General features: G+C 38.7%; 2 protein-coding genes across 7 annotated transcripts in view; both read right to left on the bottom strand.

The window, feature by feature from the left end:
- KCTD5 (potassium channel tetramerization domain containing 5) overlaps nt 1–10,457 on the bottom strand; it is a 32,140-nt gene extending 21,683 nt beyond the window's left edge. For 3 of the 4 annotated variants that reach the window (XM_066197649.1, XM_066197650.1, XM_066197651.1), the window contains exons 1-4: nt 10,183–10,457; nt 2,766–2,874; nt 1,595–1,686; nt 650–745 (exon numbers count right to left, since the gene is read on the bottom strand). In XM_066197649.1, the coding sequence (XP_066053746.1) occupies nt 650–745; nt 1,595–1,686; nt 2,766–2,874; nt 10,183–10,416 (531 nt within the window). In that variant the 5' untranslated portion in view covers nt 10,417–10,457. The remainder of the gene's footprint in view (nt 1–649; nt 746–1,594; nt 1,687–2,765; nt 2,875–10,182) is intronic. The other variant, XM_066197652.1, reaches the window with a different exon arrangement.
- A 190-nt stretch (nt 10,458–10,647) lies between these two features.
- PDPK1 (3-phosphoinositide dependent protein kinase 1) overlaps nt 10,648–17,060 on the bottom strand; it is a 32,002-nt gene continuing 25,589 nt past the window's right edge. For all 3 annotated transcript variants that reach the window (XM_066197757.1, XM_066197755.1, XM_066197756.1), the window contains exons 13-14: nt 16,610–16,762; nt 10,648–16,003 (exon numbers count right to left, since the gene is read on the bottom strand). In XM_066197757.1, the coding sequence (XP_066053854.1) occupies nt 15,896–16,003; nt 16,610–16,762 (261 nt within the window). In that variant the 3' untranslated portion in view covers nt 10,648–15,895. The remainder of the gene's footprint in view (nt 16,004–16,609; nt 16,763–17,060) is intronic.

Genomic DNA, 17,060 nt, shown 5'->3' with positions numbered 1-17,060 from the left:
TGGATTAGGAATGTGAAGGATGAAGCAGCTGTACAGTTAATTTCTTACTTACAGAGACTATCAGAGATAACAGATAGATCTTGCAATTTTACAGTGTGTTCTTGAATGTACACACAAAGCTATTTTTATGCACTGCAAAGAACAAAAACATTCACATAGCTCACAGCTACCAAACTTCACATCCACACAGGATAAAGTTCACCCTCCTTTGTGTGTCAGTTTTTTTTATCAGAAGAACCACTCTTTGGGCCTGGCAAACATTTATCTCCCAAACTCGTCTCTTTTAGCCAGAGCTCTTCATATCCAACCTACTATTCATATAAACTTGTATTAGTTAATTCTGGTTCATTCATCCTTCAACTGCTCATGTGTAGACACCGAAGAATTACATTTCAGACATGCTGCAGATCTTTTTATAGGAAGTCAGCAAAATTTACCTCCTGGAATGCTACATTATTTTGTTTTATGATGAATGCAAACACAAATATCACATTTTAACTTAGCTGTGTATGTTTATCCAAATTCTGAAAATGACTGAGTCAAAAAAGATGCATGGAATTTAATTTATACTCCTCTTTCACAAAAAGATACTTCATACTTTTTTTTTTTAAGAAGACTGTGTTAACTATATCCCATACAGGTTTTTTACCTGTTCAAATTTCCAGCCATCGGACATTGTGGAAACCATTTGAGTGAGTTCCTCTTCCTGACACTGCAGCACTCTGTATACATGTTTGACTGGCACCTTCAAGAAGAAATAGAAGATGTTCAACAGGACATGGAATTCATTATGTCTGTGACTTGTCTGAAGTTGCCCTTACTCTCTAGAAAAGGTAAGCAACACCACTTTGAACCCATCCAGAGCAATGAATAATTAGGACCATTTTAGCTGAGAGCTATAGTAAATGCTATCAGAGCAACCCTGCAATCTGGCAACTTGGCTTCAAGAGAAATTTGTCAACAACAATATAAGTTTGGAATATCTCCATGAAGACTCAGCCACCAGGGAAGCCTGAGTGGCAGAGTTAAAGAACAAACTTCATCATATTCACTTTCACGGAGAATATGAGCTGCTATTAGAAGAGGCAACCTTCTCAACCACAGAGCATTGCAAATAAAGAAAGTAACTTTGCTACAAAAACATATGACAGGAGCTGGATCCAGACAGCATCTGTATGTGTGCCACATAAACATACTATATAAACAGCAGTTATACCATAGTCAGGCAACCTCATCATATTCAGAGCATTTGAAAGTAAACAAGAAAGCAACGCTCTACAAAAGCTGTTCTCTAAAATAACTATTTCCAGAAATTATACTATGACAAATTCTACTATTACCGGACATTTTGGAACAATTACTTAGAATGTTTTCAGTTTTTGAACGAGATCTGTGAACTTTGCAAGTGGACTGGCAGGAGCCGGCAATTAAGAATATTAATCTTTGTGTCCTAGTGGTTCCAGATCATCCAGTGATAGAAGTCAGCCATTCAATATCTTACTGGGGAAATCAGGAGTTACATAAAAACAGATGGAACCCACTCACTACTTGTCATAGGACAAATAATCAAAAGCACACAAGAAAACAGGCTCACCTGTGAGATTTTGCTGTCTCTTTCTCTTATTTTGTCCTTTACCAGTTTTATTAGAGATGTGATATTGTAGAATTCAGCCTCTTCCAGTACACCTAGTGTGAAAACATTTTTTGGGAAGACAGTGTAACTAAAGATTCCAGGCCAAAATCACCAGTTCATAATATTATCCTCTCAACAGCTACAGAAAATTAGTTATTTTTTCCCTGTAATAAGATAGTTCACCAACCTAATGATTCTGGCATCTTTCAGAAGCTCATCCTAAAAATGCCCCCAAAAAATTGATGCCATTTCACTTACAGAATGAGGCAAGAAACAAAAAAATGCAGACAGATACCATTCCACAGCAGACTGATAAGACCACCATACCTCAGGCCCTGTCTTGGGCTAGAATGCAAAAGAGAAATTTAAATAATCCTACTGAAAATCTCTGGAGCTGCTAGCAAGGAGAAAATTTTCCTACCTGTCATTTGAGATCTTAGAGTCTGAAACAAAAGCTTAAAGATACATACTACTTCTAGTCACATGTTCAAGGCCTACCTGCTCTCCACACACAGTATGCTTAACAACGCACATGGAAATTATATTTCATACCATTTCTTCCCAGTTTTGTTAAATTGTATTTCTCTTCGATAAATTTCTTCAATATGCTATCAATACAGTTTTATTACTATGTGTTTTAAAACAGTCGCGCTCCATTAGGGTAAAATGGATACAAACTGGGAACAAGGAGGGAGAAGCCGGGGGCAGAATTCAGTCTTTAAAAGCAAATTCCACACATATGAACATGCCAGAGCTTCACTTTTAGTTTGCTTTACATCTTCTAAAGCTTGTTTCCTAGGTGGCATTCTTTTGCTTAAAGAGGACTAAACCCAAATATTTCACAGTCACACAGGAAAGATACAAGGTTACACACTAAAAGGCATCTATCCCCTTGTTTGAACGCTAATGTTCCAACTGAGAATGGGGGTTGTAAAATCAGGAATCGTACTCAAAATGCTCAAATAACCCCATATGCTATAACTGCATGATATGTGTCAGTTTTGCTTGAAACAGATAGAAACGCTACACTGGTTAAGGTTTGCCGTCTTGTTCTAAGTTTATTTCGGTGACTCAAAAGAAGTGAAAATAATAAGCAAATGGCAAGCAAACAAGGTATTTAAAAATGTCTTACCTTCCTCAGCTAGGTCCTTGTTAATAACCAGTTTCCCGTGTCTGAGATAGTTCAACACTGGCCCAAAGTAGGTTGGGTCTCTGTCTATTAAATAGGCACCTGTTTCATCCTAGATTAGAAAAACAAACAAACACAAACCAAACAAACAACCCAAAACAAAGAAAGAGAACACCAAAGCCCAAACCAAACAAACCAAAAACCCCACAACGATTTGAACATCCAAGTGCGAACTGCAAGCTAATATTCATCTTGCAGTGAGCAGGTATTCAGAAGTAGCCACATTCCTGAAAGCTGGATTTATTAAAGACAATAAAAGGAATTAAACAATATAACTGTCATGGTATCAGACTGATCGATCAAATCATTCATTACACAACTTCTCTTATCTGATCAATCCTCCCAACCCCTTATCAATGATTAACAACATTGTTAAGCATGAAAGATCTAAGGGGTAAGTGAGAACACTGAAACTTAAGGTTAAAAATAGCACTTAAAACCAGGAAATTTTATTTGGGAGCCTGAAGAGTCAGAAAACAGGCTACATTCTGACAAGCTTCAAATACCAGTTTTTCCTTTTTCTTTTTTACTTTTTCCCCCCTTTTTTAATTAAAGGCAAACAAATCAAATTCTTTTTAACCTCAACACTTTGCTCTAAAAACATTTGCTTTTATCTTAGCTCAGATGTACAAATACTCACAGGGTACTGAGGACTGCTGTGTACCAAGCAAGGGTTGTACATGCATCTTCTAAAAAAAAGTACACTGAAGATGCAATTCCTACCTATCTCATGCAGACAAGTGAAGGAACAGATGAATAGATCAAACTAATGCTCAGTTTACCAATCAGACTACACCGTTTCCTGAATTGCAAAACAGTTCAAGAAATTCACCTGCAGAGCTGATATTCTTGACAAAGAGAGAAAGAAGCAAAATCGATAATTCCTATGTCATTTAGAATCGATGTGTGAGCCCCTGCCATCAAGACAGTACTGACATACTTTCTGCTGGCTGGAGGTCTACGGAAGATTCATAGAAAGATTTCTGTCTGAACCACTGCTCCTTTCTACTACCAAGTGGATTACTGACTGTATGAATCCATTAGTACATAAGGTCTTGGTGCAACGGATATCCCACAGATATATACTGGAGAGATGTAGCAGCACCCCAAGTATTTTTTAACTTCTTTTTAATATTCTAGTAGTTTATGGGAGATACTCAAAAAATCATCATTACCAATAATCCCAGCTAGATGTGGATCATACCCCTCAAAACCAAAGGTACTAGCGATAACTGCCCTTCCATATGAAAGAAATTCTACTGACTCAATCCTCTGCATCTGAACATTAATGCTTATAAGGAAAGGTTTGATTACTGAACTGTGATACCTGAAAGTTCTCTCTACTTAACAGCAGATAGTGTTCCTAAAATGTCTCATCGGAAAAAAAACATAGTGGATGTATTTTCAGTTACATAGATTTAGTTTCTGAATAACTGCACTTGGCTAACCAGGATTGGCAGAATGGAGAAAGACCACAGCCCGAACTACAAAAGCCATAAACCCTTTCTATAATTACAATGAAATGCTTTGCACACCTAGACAGAGTGTCATCTCAGAAGAAGTGAAGGAGTGTAAAATTTTGTATAAAATTAACTGTTCAAGAAAATGCTAACATATTAAAACGTGCTGTCAGTTAACCTACACTCACACCAGACAATGCTTCATCAAGTCTAATCACAATTTCTTCTGATCTAAGCTCATGGTCTCACAGAAGCGAGACTATGTATCAAAACCAGTAGATAGATGAAGTAGTATAGTTTTAATATTTCATCTATAAATATATTTACATTACCAAAACACTTCAAGAATGTACAACATACAGATACAACCCAAAGAAATTAAAATAGTTGACAACTGTATATATTATAAGCTGAAAAGCATTATTTAGTAAAGGAAAGAAACCAGTGGAGTTGGAAAGGAAGATCCAAAATAGATAAAAGGAAACGCTGTTTTAAAGAAAAAAGCCCTGTACTTGGTCATCATCTGAACTGCATTAAGAAACACAGGGCTTCCAAAACTGGAAGTCTTCCCAGTTAAGAAAAACAAATCTCTATCTATAATCTTCTTCATTAGTAATTTTTTACACCGCAGTGTTTTCTCACATCACCTTCTGAAGCAATACTGGTCATCAGCTTTACACCACTACAGAGATAGAGAGGTGGGTCACAGAAGCAAAGTGATTAAAAGCTCTAAATGAAATCTTAAACAACAATGGCTACTTCACTCCGTGCACAAAAGGCCTGAACTTATTTTTTTTCAAGGCCTACATTATCTGAAAGTTTTTTTCTGAGTTGACTTCTATATACTAAACAAGCCTCCAACAAAACCGCAAAGGGAGGAAGCTACGTCAAGCCTTCTCCTTCAACTTCCACCTTATGAGAGGTCATACATGAAAAAAATACCCTCTCAGTAGTGTCATAGTTTACTCTGTGAAGCCTTTCAGACAACAAGGTGTCTTGAAAAAGAATTTTTAAAAAAAAGGTCCATGAAAGTGCTATAATTTTTGCTGTAATGAATTTTTTTGGGTTTTTTTTTTACAATAGTAAATATCAACAGTTAAAGAACTCTGGCTAAATTCTAACAGCGTGCAACCCAAATTCTGTCAATAGGATTCACTTGAGCATCTAAATGCCTTGCAAAAGTTGCTTACCCAGATTACAGACATAGAAAATATGCACTAACTAACATTAAGAGGAGGATGTGTGCCTTGAACATTGACCTGACAGCTCAGATAGGCTACACACTAGCATCAGGATGTCAAGAGCCAAAAGCTGAACCAATCAGTAAAGAATATTGCAACCATATGCAAATAATGCACAGGCAAGTGAGGCAAAAAATTTACTCCCTCAGCATCTTCCTACAGAAAATGCCTTATCACTCCTCCTTTTGAGTGAGCTGCCTGAATATCCTTCAATGTATGCTAAGCACTTCATGTTGAAACCACTAAGAAAAGCCGATTACACTAGATCTTTAAGGACATTTATGTAAACAGAAATCCAATACAAGGTGACACAGAAGTGTAGTCATCTGCTCTGCCCGAACTCTAAAAATACAGGTTGCAAGTCTCAGAATATTATCAGGACTGTTTTCATCCACATGTACATGAAAACACACTGTATAATCACATGTAATTAGCATTTTGACACTTCTAATATAAACAGTTTTATTGTAAGATAAAATAATTAATTAGAAATGTGATCCAATTTGATCTGGGCAATTTAAAGAGGGAGCTAGTTCGCATGTACATAACCAGCTTTAGGCTTGCTAGCTTAAGTATTAATAGACTTTGATGTCCCAGCTATGCAATTCTTCTGCTAACTAGCAAATTGTTTTTCTACAAGCTTTGAGCAAGTTTGAATCTTCCATGACACAACTAAGGCAGATACTTTGAAGCCATTTCCCAAACTTCAGCTGAATACCACAAATGCTAGACAAACCTATATTCTAGTAAGATTTCAAAGTTCTCTCTCTTTTAGATGTATTTTATACAAACAGGTGTTAATGTTTACCAGAACAGCAGCAGAAATTCAAGTTTCCTCTCTATTCAGTACTGTCACATCACCCCACACTTAGAGGTGTTTCCTGTAAATGTTGACATTCTCCATAAGAATACTCAAAACAAATGCATGTCGTCTATGTGCATCCAACCCTAAACTGCTATCACACGACTGTATCTTTACCCAGTTCTACTTTTGCATTGCATTCTTCTCTCAAGAGCTTTTCTTCATTGTCTGTAAGTTCTAGTCCTTTTTCATGCATGTTTATGAGGATACCATTTAGAAGACAGCATTGCCCACATACAGTGAAGATTGTATTTGTTTATTACCACTCTCTCACACCAATGTTTAGTTCAAGTTACAAATACCATGGAATTTTAGAGGAAACCTAGTAACTTGCTCTTAAATTTTCAATCACCTGGTTCAGCATACCAATGAAAAGTCAGTGTAGCTCACAATTACATTCCATTGAAAAATACTGACCAAAGCAATAAAATGATCATGTATTCCAGTTGCAAAGGTTTTCACTTCAATCTTTATAGAGACTGAGGCTCAAAGGAATCATAATGAACACTTACCCTGATCTTAGTTTAAAACACACAAAGAACTCAATTTATTTGCAGTGAAATTTAACCTTTACAAAGTAGCAGTGAAACCTAACCATTCCGATAAATAATTACTGTCACTGCTAATATTATGGACTTTCTAGCAAGGACATCCATAGTTTGACACTTTGCTAGCTGGATTTCACAACACCTTTGCTAGACTGAATAGGCTCCACTACCAGATTTCTTGTCTCTATGTATGTACTTCTGGACAGAGAAGTCACTCCGTAAACTTCTTGCCAGAAAAAGTTTTGTTCTTTAAAACTTTTCACCAAATCGTATTTCACCTTGTACTAGCCACTGCCCTGCTGTGACCTAGAATTGTGGATGCTAGAATCCAGTACAGGATTCCAGTAGGACTCAAAAGGTGGACCAAATACATATACCTCCCTAATCCCATTTAACAATCTCCCCAAGAATTGCATTAGAACACTAGCTGAAATGTCATAAATTTATTTTCAATTAATTTTTTTCATTGGAATCAATACTGGATCTGGATACACTCAAGTCACACCACCAAGCTCTTGGCTCAAGGTTGTATGCTCTAACGTGAATATTTTTAAAAATGACACAATTCACATATTCTGAGCTCTGATAAAGGCAGCAATATGCAGAGAAATACAGCAATATTTGGTACTAAATCTGGATTTATTAATAATTGCTTCCCCTATCATCTGTGCTTTTAAAATATTGAACTAGTGAATTTTTCACAAACTGTGTGGCCTAAAAACGTTGAGTGTCTGCAGACTAGCAGTACTTATCAAAACTACATCAGTAACACAACCCACCCGACAAGTCAGAAATCTCATGGACAAATGAAGTGTATCTGTTACTTCTTAGGATAATGACTACAACTTAGACATTTCTTAATGCTGACAGTCAAGGCTGCACTACCAGGAAGATTCTGCTTTTTCTAAAACACTCAGTGCTTTCGTGTTTCCTTCTTTGACAGATTCTATGCCAACTCTAAAAAGGCACTAAAAATCAAGCATGAATACTACTGCCAAACCTTATTAAAAAAGTTTGACAATCTCCTTCTTAGGGGAAAGTTAAAAGAACAGTTTGCAAAAGAAAAATTGGTATACAGCTTAAATAGGAAGATGTTGAAACACGGAAATATATGTGAATTATGTGAATTAATAATTATTAATTCTTACTGCACTATTAAGGAACACAGTAAAAGCATTAAATTAATTAAACAATGATGAAAAGGCGAGCAAGGCTCTGCTTGTCTATTTTTATGTATTCATCTCTAAACCAAGATTTAAATGAAAAATAAATCCTATTCCAAACAGTAAATATGACCACTGCTGCTCATTCATTTGCTGAAATGATTCTCAAACAGTTTTAAATACAAAGTTGTGAGTGACACTGTGAAACATACGAAATTCAGAGAGTCAATGTCACTATCTTATTCCATTTAACACTAGTTTGGCCACAGCGTGTTCCAAAGGTTAATCTTTCTTCCATTATAAGTGGAAACAGCTGACAGCAAGAGACAGGCTGCCCTGTCCTATTCAACATTAGTACCTAGAGGCAGTTTAAAGGCCAATATGCTACCTTTCTTGAAGCCTCTTAGTTCTTTACACTAGCAAGCACTAAGGATATCAGAAAATCAGAGAATATCCTGAACTGGAAGGGACCCACGAGGATCAAGTCCAACTCCTGGCCCTGCACAGCACAGCCCTGACAATCCCACCGTGTACCTGAGCTCTGTCAAGCCCATGGCTTGGGGCCATGATCACTCCCTGGGAATCCTGTTCCAGTGCTAAACCAACCTCTGTGGAAAGAACCTTTCCCTGACATCCAACATAAACCTCCTCTGACACAGCTCCACGCCGTTCCCTTGGATCCTGTCACTGGTGGCACAGAACAGAGATGGATGCTGGCCCTCACGAGGAAGATGCAGACAGCGATACGCCTTCCCTTGGCCTGCTCCAGCTGAAGAGGCCAAGTGACCTCAGCCATTTCTCATAAGGCTTCCCCTTCAGAGACTTTGCTCCTCCTTCAGATGCTCTCTAAGAGCCTTAGATCCTCCTGATATTGTGGTACCCAAAACTGGCTACAGGACTCAAAGTGAGCAGTGAGGACCCAAAACAGAGCAGAAAGGGACCATCCCTCCCTTGCTCAGCTGGCAATGCTGGGCCTGATGCACCCCAGGACACAGCTGGCCCTCCCATCTGCCAGAGCACATGGCAATGCTTCACCTTTTAATAAAGAAACCTTAGAGGAATACTTTCCTACTCCCTCCCAAAGGCAGCTGACCTACCAGCAAATCATCTACATTTTTAAATTTATTTTGATAGGTTAGTTTAAGCTCTCCATAAAAATCTCAACCAAAACCAAAGACAACCACCAAATTCCCACACGAGCACATTTCAACTTTTTTTTCTTCTAACTCAGGAACATTATGTTCTGTTCCCTATCTTAAGTGTTCAAATATCCTTTCTGGAAGTTACGCCTGAAAAAATGATGAAATCTACTAACCTCACTGAAAAAAAATTTCAAAATTTATATATAATAAGCAACTCTGTATTTTAAACCTGTTGGTTATAGGGTTATAAGCTATTCCTTTCTTTTCCCTAACTGCATTGAAAAACGGTCCAAAATCTCTTTCAGAACCAGCACTATGTAATTCATAACCGTTACTACATACCACACCACAAATAAAATCTTAATAACTTTTTTCCTCTACGACAAATGAGTCAGAGTGACTATCAAAATATTCACCCAGAACTTGCAATCTATGCAGAACACGAAACGTTTTTCTCCAAGAATTGCTGAAAAGACAGAATGCTACATCTAAGTGAGAGATTATTATCAAAAGTACTTTACTCTGCTTCTAGTAATTGAACAAGAGAATAATGACAGTGCAGAAATAACACAATGTTAGCGCACACAGATATTCCATTAAAACTATACCCCGTCACACAACATAAAAAAATTACACACACGTGCAAACGACACTGTGCTCTCCGCTGTATTTATGAGCAGTTTTGTTATCGGTGAACCCAACTGCTCCGCACGACATCACTCATAAGCAACACTCTTCGGAAAGCCTCCCTCCGCGGCAGCGGAGTCGTTCCTGCCGCCCCTGACGGCGGCGCCGGGCCCCGCGCTCCCTCCCCGCCGGCGGCCGCCCGGGCGGGCGTCACGGCGGGAGCGGGCTCCGGCCGCGGCGCGGCCTCAGCGCGGCCGGCGGGGAGCGGGCGCGGCGCGGGGGGAGCGGGGAGCGGGCGCGGCGGGGCCCGCGCTCACCTTGTCCGAGTCCAGGTCGGGGTCGGCCTGGCAGAGGCGGAAGAGGAAGGACTTAGGGTCTCTGCAGAGCGTCTGTCGAGTGGTCAGGAAGCAGGTGCCCCCCACGTTCAGCCGGACCCACTTGCCGGGCCCCCCGCCGGGCAGCGGCGCCGAGCTACACCGACGGCAAGGCCCGCCCGCGCCCAGGCCGCCAGCCGGGGACACCGGGAACTCACAGTGGTTCTCCGCCGCCATCCTCACCGCCGCCGGAAGGGGCCGCCCCGGCTGCCGGGCCCCCGGCGCACCGCCCACCGGAAGCGTCGGCCGGAACGGCGCCCTGCCCCTCGTCGCCCGGCGCGCCAGCGGCCCCGGCCCGGCGCCCGCCTCTGCCACAGGGCCGCCGGCGGCGGGCCGGAGGCCGCGGGCCCGTCGCGTGTGCCCCGAGCCCCCCGCCCCACGGCGGAAGGAAGAGGCGGAGGCCGCGCAGAACCCTACATGCCTTTATTACAGACTACCAAGCATAAGTGAAATCCGTCATCCAGTCACTAACTACACATCTACAGCACAGAGATCTGTCGAGAGGAGAATAAACAGTCATTAAATTATGAGATATGATTAAATCATCGACCAATAGAAAATTTATATAATAAAGCCAGAAAAAAAGGTGTAAAATATAGTTTACAATAATTATTCACATTCAAGGCTGTACATCAATACATACAACACCATGGCCCCGAACATGAATTCAATCCAAATAATTCATATATTAGAATTTAAATAACACAGACTGAACTAGAGGCCAACAAGAGCCAGCAAATAACCTTATAAGAATAAAAATACAAAAGTGTGTATCTTGTATCATTGCATTATTTGCTTCTGTTTTCACGAGTTCTTGGAGGAGGGGAGATTGTTTTGCGGTTTGTTGAAGGGGGTCAGGGGTTTTGTTTGTTTGGGGTGGGGTTTTTTCTTTTTTTTTCTTTTTTCTGTACATCACAGTTACAGCTACAAACCAGGTAGAGCATATAACACGCGTAACTTACTGCCACCAACCTGAAAAGAGCATACAACTATCAAAACTGATTATGGTTCCTGGTTCCTACTTTTTCTCTTTTGTCAGATATAGTAATTTTCAGTTCTGCTACCATTTTGAACATTCACCACATCAAGTCAGTTAGTACATGGCCATGGACCACTTTGTCAAATGGCAATCATCTACATTTGTGGCCCAGTGGATAGACAGATTACTCTCTTGACCAGGGACGGACTCGAGGCAATGGCATGAAGCTGAGTCACGGGAGGTTTATGCTAGGTGTCAGGGAAAGGTTTTTCACCCAGAGAGTGGCTGAACACTGGAACAGGCTCCCCAGGAAGTGGTCACACTACCAAGCCTGCCTGAGTTCAAGAAGGTGTCTGGCACATGGTGGGATTGCTGGGGAGTCCTGTGCAGGGCCAGGAGTTGGACTTGATGACCTTGATGGGTCCTTTCCAACTCAGTATATTCTCTTTATTCTAAAACCAGGCTATTGGGTGCTTAAGAACCTCTCCAACTGTTTGTTGCATAACAGTCATTTCTTCCATGAATGAGGAAACATTCTGAAATTATTAGTCATAAATGACAACACGCCATTTTGGGTCACAGAACTACTTGTCTATAAGCTCACTTGATGAACTGATGGACAATCTGCATCATGAGGCTTTGCAGGAGCACTTCCATTTGATTCATAAAATATTTCCATGAAGTATTATAGGCATTCAGCAAAATTTCAGATATAAATATCACACCTATTTGTGCAGTTTACTAGTAGAAAAGAATGATCAAAATCCATCCAGAGGCCACATCTTTAGACAACTATTAATGCGTTAAGTTCTCTCCTCAGCAAGGTGTTGAAATCAAATGTTTTGTCCACAGGCCAACTGAAGTAATTGTCTTGACTTTACTAAATCATTCAAAAGAAAATGTACATGTGGGAAATTCTTGTAATTCTTCAAAGTTCCCAGCACAAAATGTAATTGTATCAAGCACATTAAATTAAGCATCTTCAACTTTGAAAGCTGATTAGCATCATCACATCTTTGTTTCAATCCACAATTCTTTTCAGACATATATAGCAGATACTTCACAATTAAATGATGTCAGAAGGAGCAAAGTAGAGCACAAGACTAATGGTTTGATCTTTTCAGCACCTAAGTGCCTAGCAAATGGAATCGTAATGGGCAATATCAGTTTGCTAACAATGCCTCAACATCACATCTGAAGTAACTCAATACAAAACCTTTACAAAATTGGACTTTAAGGCAAATGGTAACAAACTAATTTCTCAGTTTATTAAACCAGTCTTAAACTCCTTGTGACTGGGCAGTAGTACTTCAGCCTTTCTTAAGCTACACACTACGGAAAAAGATGGAATAAATACCTTTCTGAAGTTCAAATACCAAGCAAGGCAAAATTACATTATTGACCAGATTCTTCATAAATGATTGGTAAATTTTAAATTGCAAGAGATGGAATGAATCAACAGATTGGGTTTTCAGTAGGTCTGCAGTAAGGAGCAATCTTAAGAAGAGTCTTCAAGTACCTATTTTTTTTTTTCTGCTTTGAAAACCTTGGATTAAAAGCAGAAAAATCACCTGGCTATGTGCAGCTCTGAAGAACCTTCCTTGCGCATTTCATTCCATAAACTCCCATGAACCACAGGAGTGATCTTCAGGACTAAGAGATGAATCTACCCCACAACAGGTATAAGCATTTAAAATGGGTACCTGCCCTTCATAGTATGCAGCACCTGTCAACACATTTAATTGGACAAACTGGTAAAACATACTTGAATCCACAACTGCTTTGTGATGCCTCACTCTATACTCTTGCCACCTTTCAAACCCACAGATCCTACATATAGTCCAAGAAATAGAAATAACTCTCCCAGGGAAGGTCTAGCTCCTTCCCAAAAATGCAGTAGCTAAGTGAGACTGGATTAGGAATTCTGAAGTTCTAAGTGGAGTGATGCCTGTAAGAGATGCTCACAGTTTTCCAATAACAGCTTTCTCAATTTAAAAAAAAAAAAAAACAAACAAACAAAAAAAAGACATCTAGAATGCAGACATCAATCTTCCAGATACTGTGACAGCTTACTGCTACCAACATCTGGCTGAAAGCTTTTGGTAGGCAGGATGAAAGTCTACTGAGAGAAGATTTTCAAGGTGTGAAAAAACATAGTTAATTAGCTATGGTAAAATGACTAAAAATCTAAACATTACAGAAAATATGTTTAAGCACACCTAGATTTTTACCTAATTAACGTGCCAATAGAGGTTATTTTGCCAGACTTTTTATGTGAGGCCAAGTTTTGTCACAGTGAACAGCAGTGGCACTGTGAATCTCCATCACTGCTAAACTCTCCTGTTTAAAGTTGGGAATATATCTGTCTATATCTCTATACCAGAGATTAAATCCAAAAGTGATAGGGTTGCCCCCAGTGGAAACAACACACAGGCAGAATTTAACAGCTGGAGAACAAATGGACAGCACTGCAACAGACTTCTCATCTTGGTTAGAATGGCACATATCGACACAGATCAAAGGTGCACTGTGCTATTCAGATTTGAGCGGCAAGGAGTGCACTTGGTATGTGATGAAATTTCTCATGATGCAGAGGGAATGCTTTTCTGTCTTCCTCAGCCATTTACAGGATCAGTTCTCTCCCTTAACACCAGACACAGTAAGCCAAGGATTTGCTTCTCTCAGGTTTTTGTACATGGTGGGATACAGAAGACTACAGGAATGCAGTAACTCCAAAAGAGAAGGCAACTGCACTGTCTCTTTTAAAGACTGGAAAAGTTGAACTGCCATCAAGTTCAATCACATAATACAGTTTTTAAGAGGTCAATAATAAATCTCCTTTGCCCTGTACATGAAAATATTTGACATTCATATACTTTCTGCAAAATCTGATAAGCCATTGTTTTTAAAATACTGCTTCTAGAAAACAGTAGCCTATGAGTTTTTTCAACATTTTAGAGAAACCTTTCTTTGGTGGAAGGAAAAGCACATTGTACTATGACAACTCAAAATGCAAAGTAATGGTATGTGCAGTGAGTGAATAAATAGGTGTGATGTTTATACTGCTTTTAAAACAAGGAAGGAATGCCTTTGTCCAGACCTAGGTCATTCCCCTCTGCAAGGTTTAGGAACACAGGCATGTTGAAAATACCACTGTGGACATTTTTTTTAGCACACAGGAAGTTGTGTCTTTGTAACACGACAAGAAATGTTTGACCACAAAAAACAGCCATAATTTGAAGAGAATAAAGGAGATAGATATGAAAAATATTTTCGTTCTACAGATATGCTTTAAGTACCATATATTTTCACCTTTGTATCAATATTTGCCTTTGATTTTCTCACCAGATTACTTTATTATCTATATTTCAATTCCTTACATTTTTTTTCCAGAGGCTCTGAATATTTGGCCAAGGACCAAAAATAGAACTGACATCTCATTACACAATGAGACAAAAAAAGTCAAGTAATCAATTGTACAAAGTTTTCACACTTCCTTCTCTACCCAAGTAATTAGGCTGGCCCCACTAAAATGCACAACACATGCACACCCTGGAAAGAAAGCTTCTAGCCCTCATCTGCTGAAAAGGTGAAAAACTATTTACTATTTCAATAGTAGCCTTTTCTCTCCCATACTAACTAGTTTCTCTTTTAGTTAGCATTAGTTAAAAGCATGCTGGTAAGTTTATTGTCCCTTGATTAAACACACATATGACTTATATTAAAATTTAAACTTAATGTTTAAAATGCTTCAGAAGCCAACATTTCAATTTTAGAAATTTCAGTGCTATATTCAGCATTTTACTCTCTCAAAAGCTTTATCACTGGAGCCTGTCTGCCAGACAAATACATCTGATTCATTCACATAATTACTAAAGTACCACACAAATCCTGCAACCAGAACTATGTTAGGAATTACACAAGGGTGCAATTAATTTGGCTACAAATGCCATATACCAATAAGCTGAGGGACTGTGAGGAAAGGAAGAAAAAACAAAGAGGTGGTACTTAGGAGAGGCATATAAAAGCTCCCTGATGAAACACAGTTTAATGATAATCTGAGAGTCACAGAAAACTCCAGCCCTATAAAATGCAAGGCTGGTACATGATTCGGCGTGTGTGCGTGTGGATTGGTTTTAATTCATCTTAAGTGAAGCTGGTAATGCAAGATCTATCCACTAGTCTGCAGCAGAAATGGAACTGAAGTGCACAAAAGCAAGATCTTCACTGCAATGATATGCATGTGGAAGCCTCAACAGAAGCACAAAGAGCGAGCAAAGCAACCCTGAATTCCATTAGATTTTTGCTTTTCTTCCTTTTTTTTCCTTCTTGAAATAAAAACAACAAAAACAAAAAAGAGAAACAAACAAACCAACCAAGAAACCCCCACACAAACAAAAAACCAACCAAAAAAAAAAAAAAAAAAACCAAAACAAAAAACCCCAAACAAAAAAGAAAAAAAAAAAACAACAACAAAAAACCACCAAAAACAAAAACCAAAACCAAAAAGCAAAAATGAAAACCCAAAAACCAAAACAAAAAAAACCCCCAAGGAACATTTCAGACGTATGCTTTCCCTTGAGATGGTAATAGGTGGGTTGAAAAGATTCCTCTGATCGGCTGCACACGGAGTTCTAGCAGCAAGTAGGGAAACTGGGAAATTTTGGATGAGCTTTACTATTTTGCAGCATTCTGGTGGTATCTGTGCCGCCAAACTTCATGTATCTTTTTGCACCATTTATGAGCATTCCCACTTGGGTCCATCAGGTAATATGTCCTGTTTGGCTATAAGTGAACAACATTTTAATGATTACTCCAGACATAGTTTAACCAAAAAGCAGTAGTAAATCTGCACCTACCAATAAAATAATTGTTCAGAATTAGTTCATTAACTTTCTGAAAGTTCAGTTCTATTACAGCTATATAACATTATATATTACTGATTAACCATACGCCTGGCACCTGAATATTTTTAAGCAGTCAACTGACAATATATTATACACCTCTCATGATTCACTACATACAAAGAGGCCTAAATTTTAGGAGTCCTTAAGAATGTCCTTCAAAGCCCAAAATCCACTCATGGTTTATTTAAACACTTATAATAAAAATACAGTTGTATTTTTGTGATAAATGTCTATGTCAGAGTGAGGCTTTTTTGTGATTTTTGATTTTTTTTATTATTTGATTTAGTTTGGGGGTGTGGATTTTGTGCTTTTTTTGTTGGTTGACTTTTTTCATGTTTTTTTTTTCAGTTTCGTTTTAAATTAGTGCTATGAAATTTTCTATCTAAGCAATTATACTTTCCCCAGAAAAAAATTTTTGATAACTTACAGAAAATGCCCAAGGACCTTAGAGCAATTTACAAAGAAATTCAGAAAAGAAACTTACCGTGTGAACAAAAAATGTCTTAAAATTCTTGGCTTCTGGACGCAACTCTAAAGACCATGGAATTTCTCCTTTTAGAACTTTGTTGACAGGATCCACATAATACAGGTGGGGCCCTTCTGTAAGCAGCAGTTGGCGCCGACGTGCAAACAATCCCTAATAAGAAAAGTAGAAGCAAAAATGCAAAAAAAAAAAAAAAGGAAAAAAAAAAAAAAGAGGGAATTAAAAATGTAAATTTACACATCTCTGAACAGAATAACAGAGACAGGATAAAACCAGCTCAGTACTAGGATGGTATATTTGGGTTTGGGGGGGGTCTTTAATTTTACTGTACCTATTTGACCTCACTCCTTTTTTATGGTGTTGCAGTGCATTTCTACTATATGGCAAAACACAAGTACTATTTTAAGAAAGTATCTTCAAGTTCTAGCAAAACATAAAACACCTAGCGGTA

This window comes from Chamaea fasciata, unplaced genomic scaffold (genome assembly GCF_029207755.1).
Source record: "Chamaea fasciata isolate MVZ Bird 193981 ecotype frontalis unplaced genomic scaffold, bChaFas1.0.hap1 SCAF_16, whole genome shotgun sequence".
NCBI classification, from domain to species: Eukaryota; Metazoa; Chordata; class Aves; order Passeriformes; family Sylviidae; genus Chamaea; species Chamaea fasciata.
This window is presented reverse-complemented; position numbering and strand designations above follow the sequence as displayed.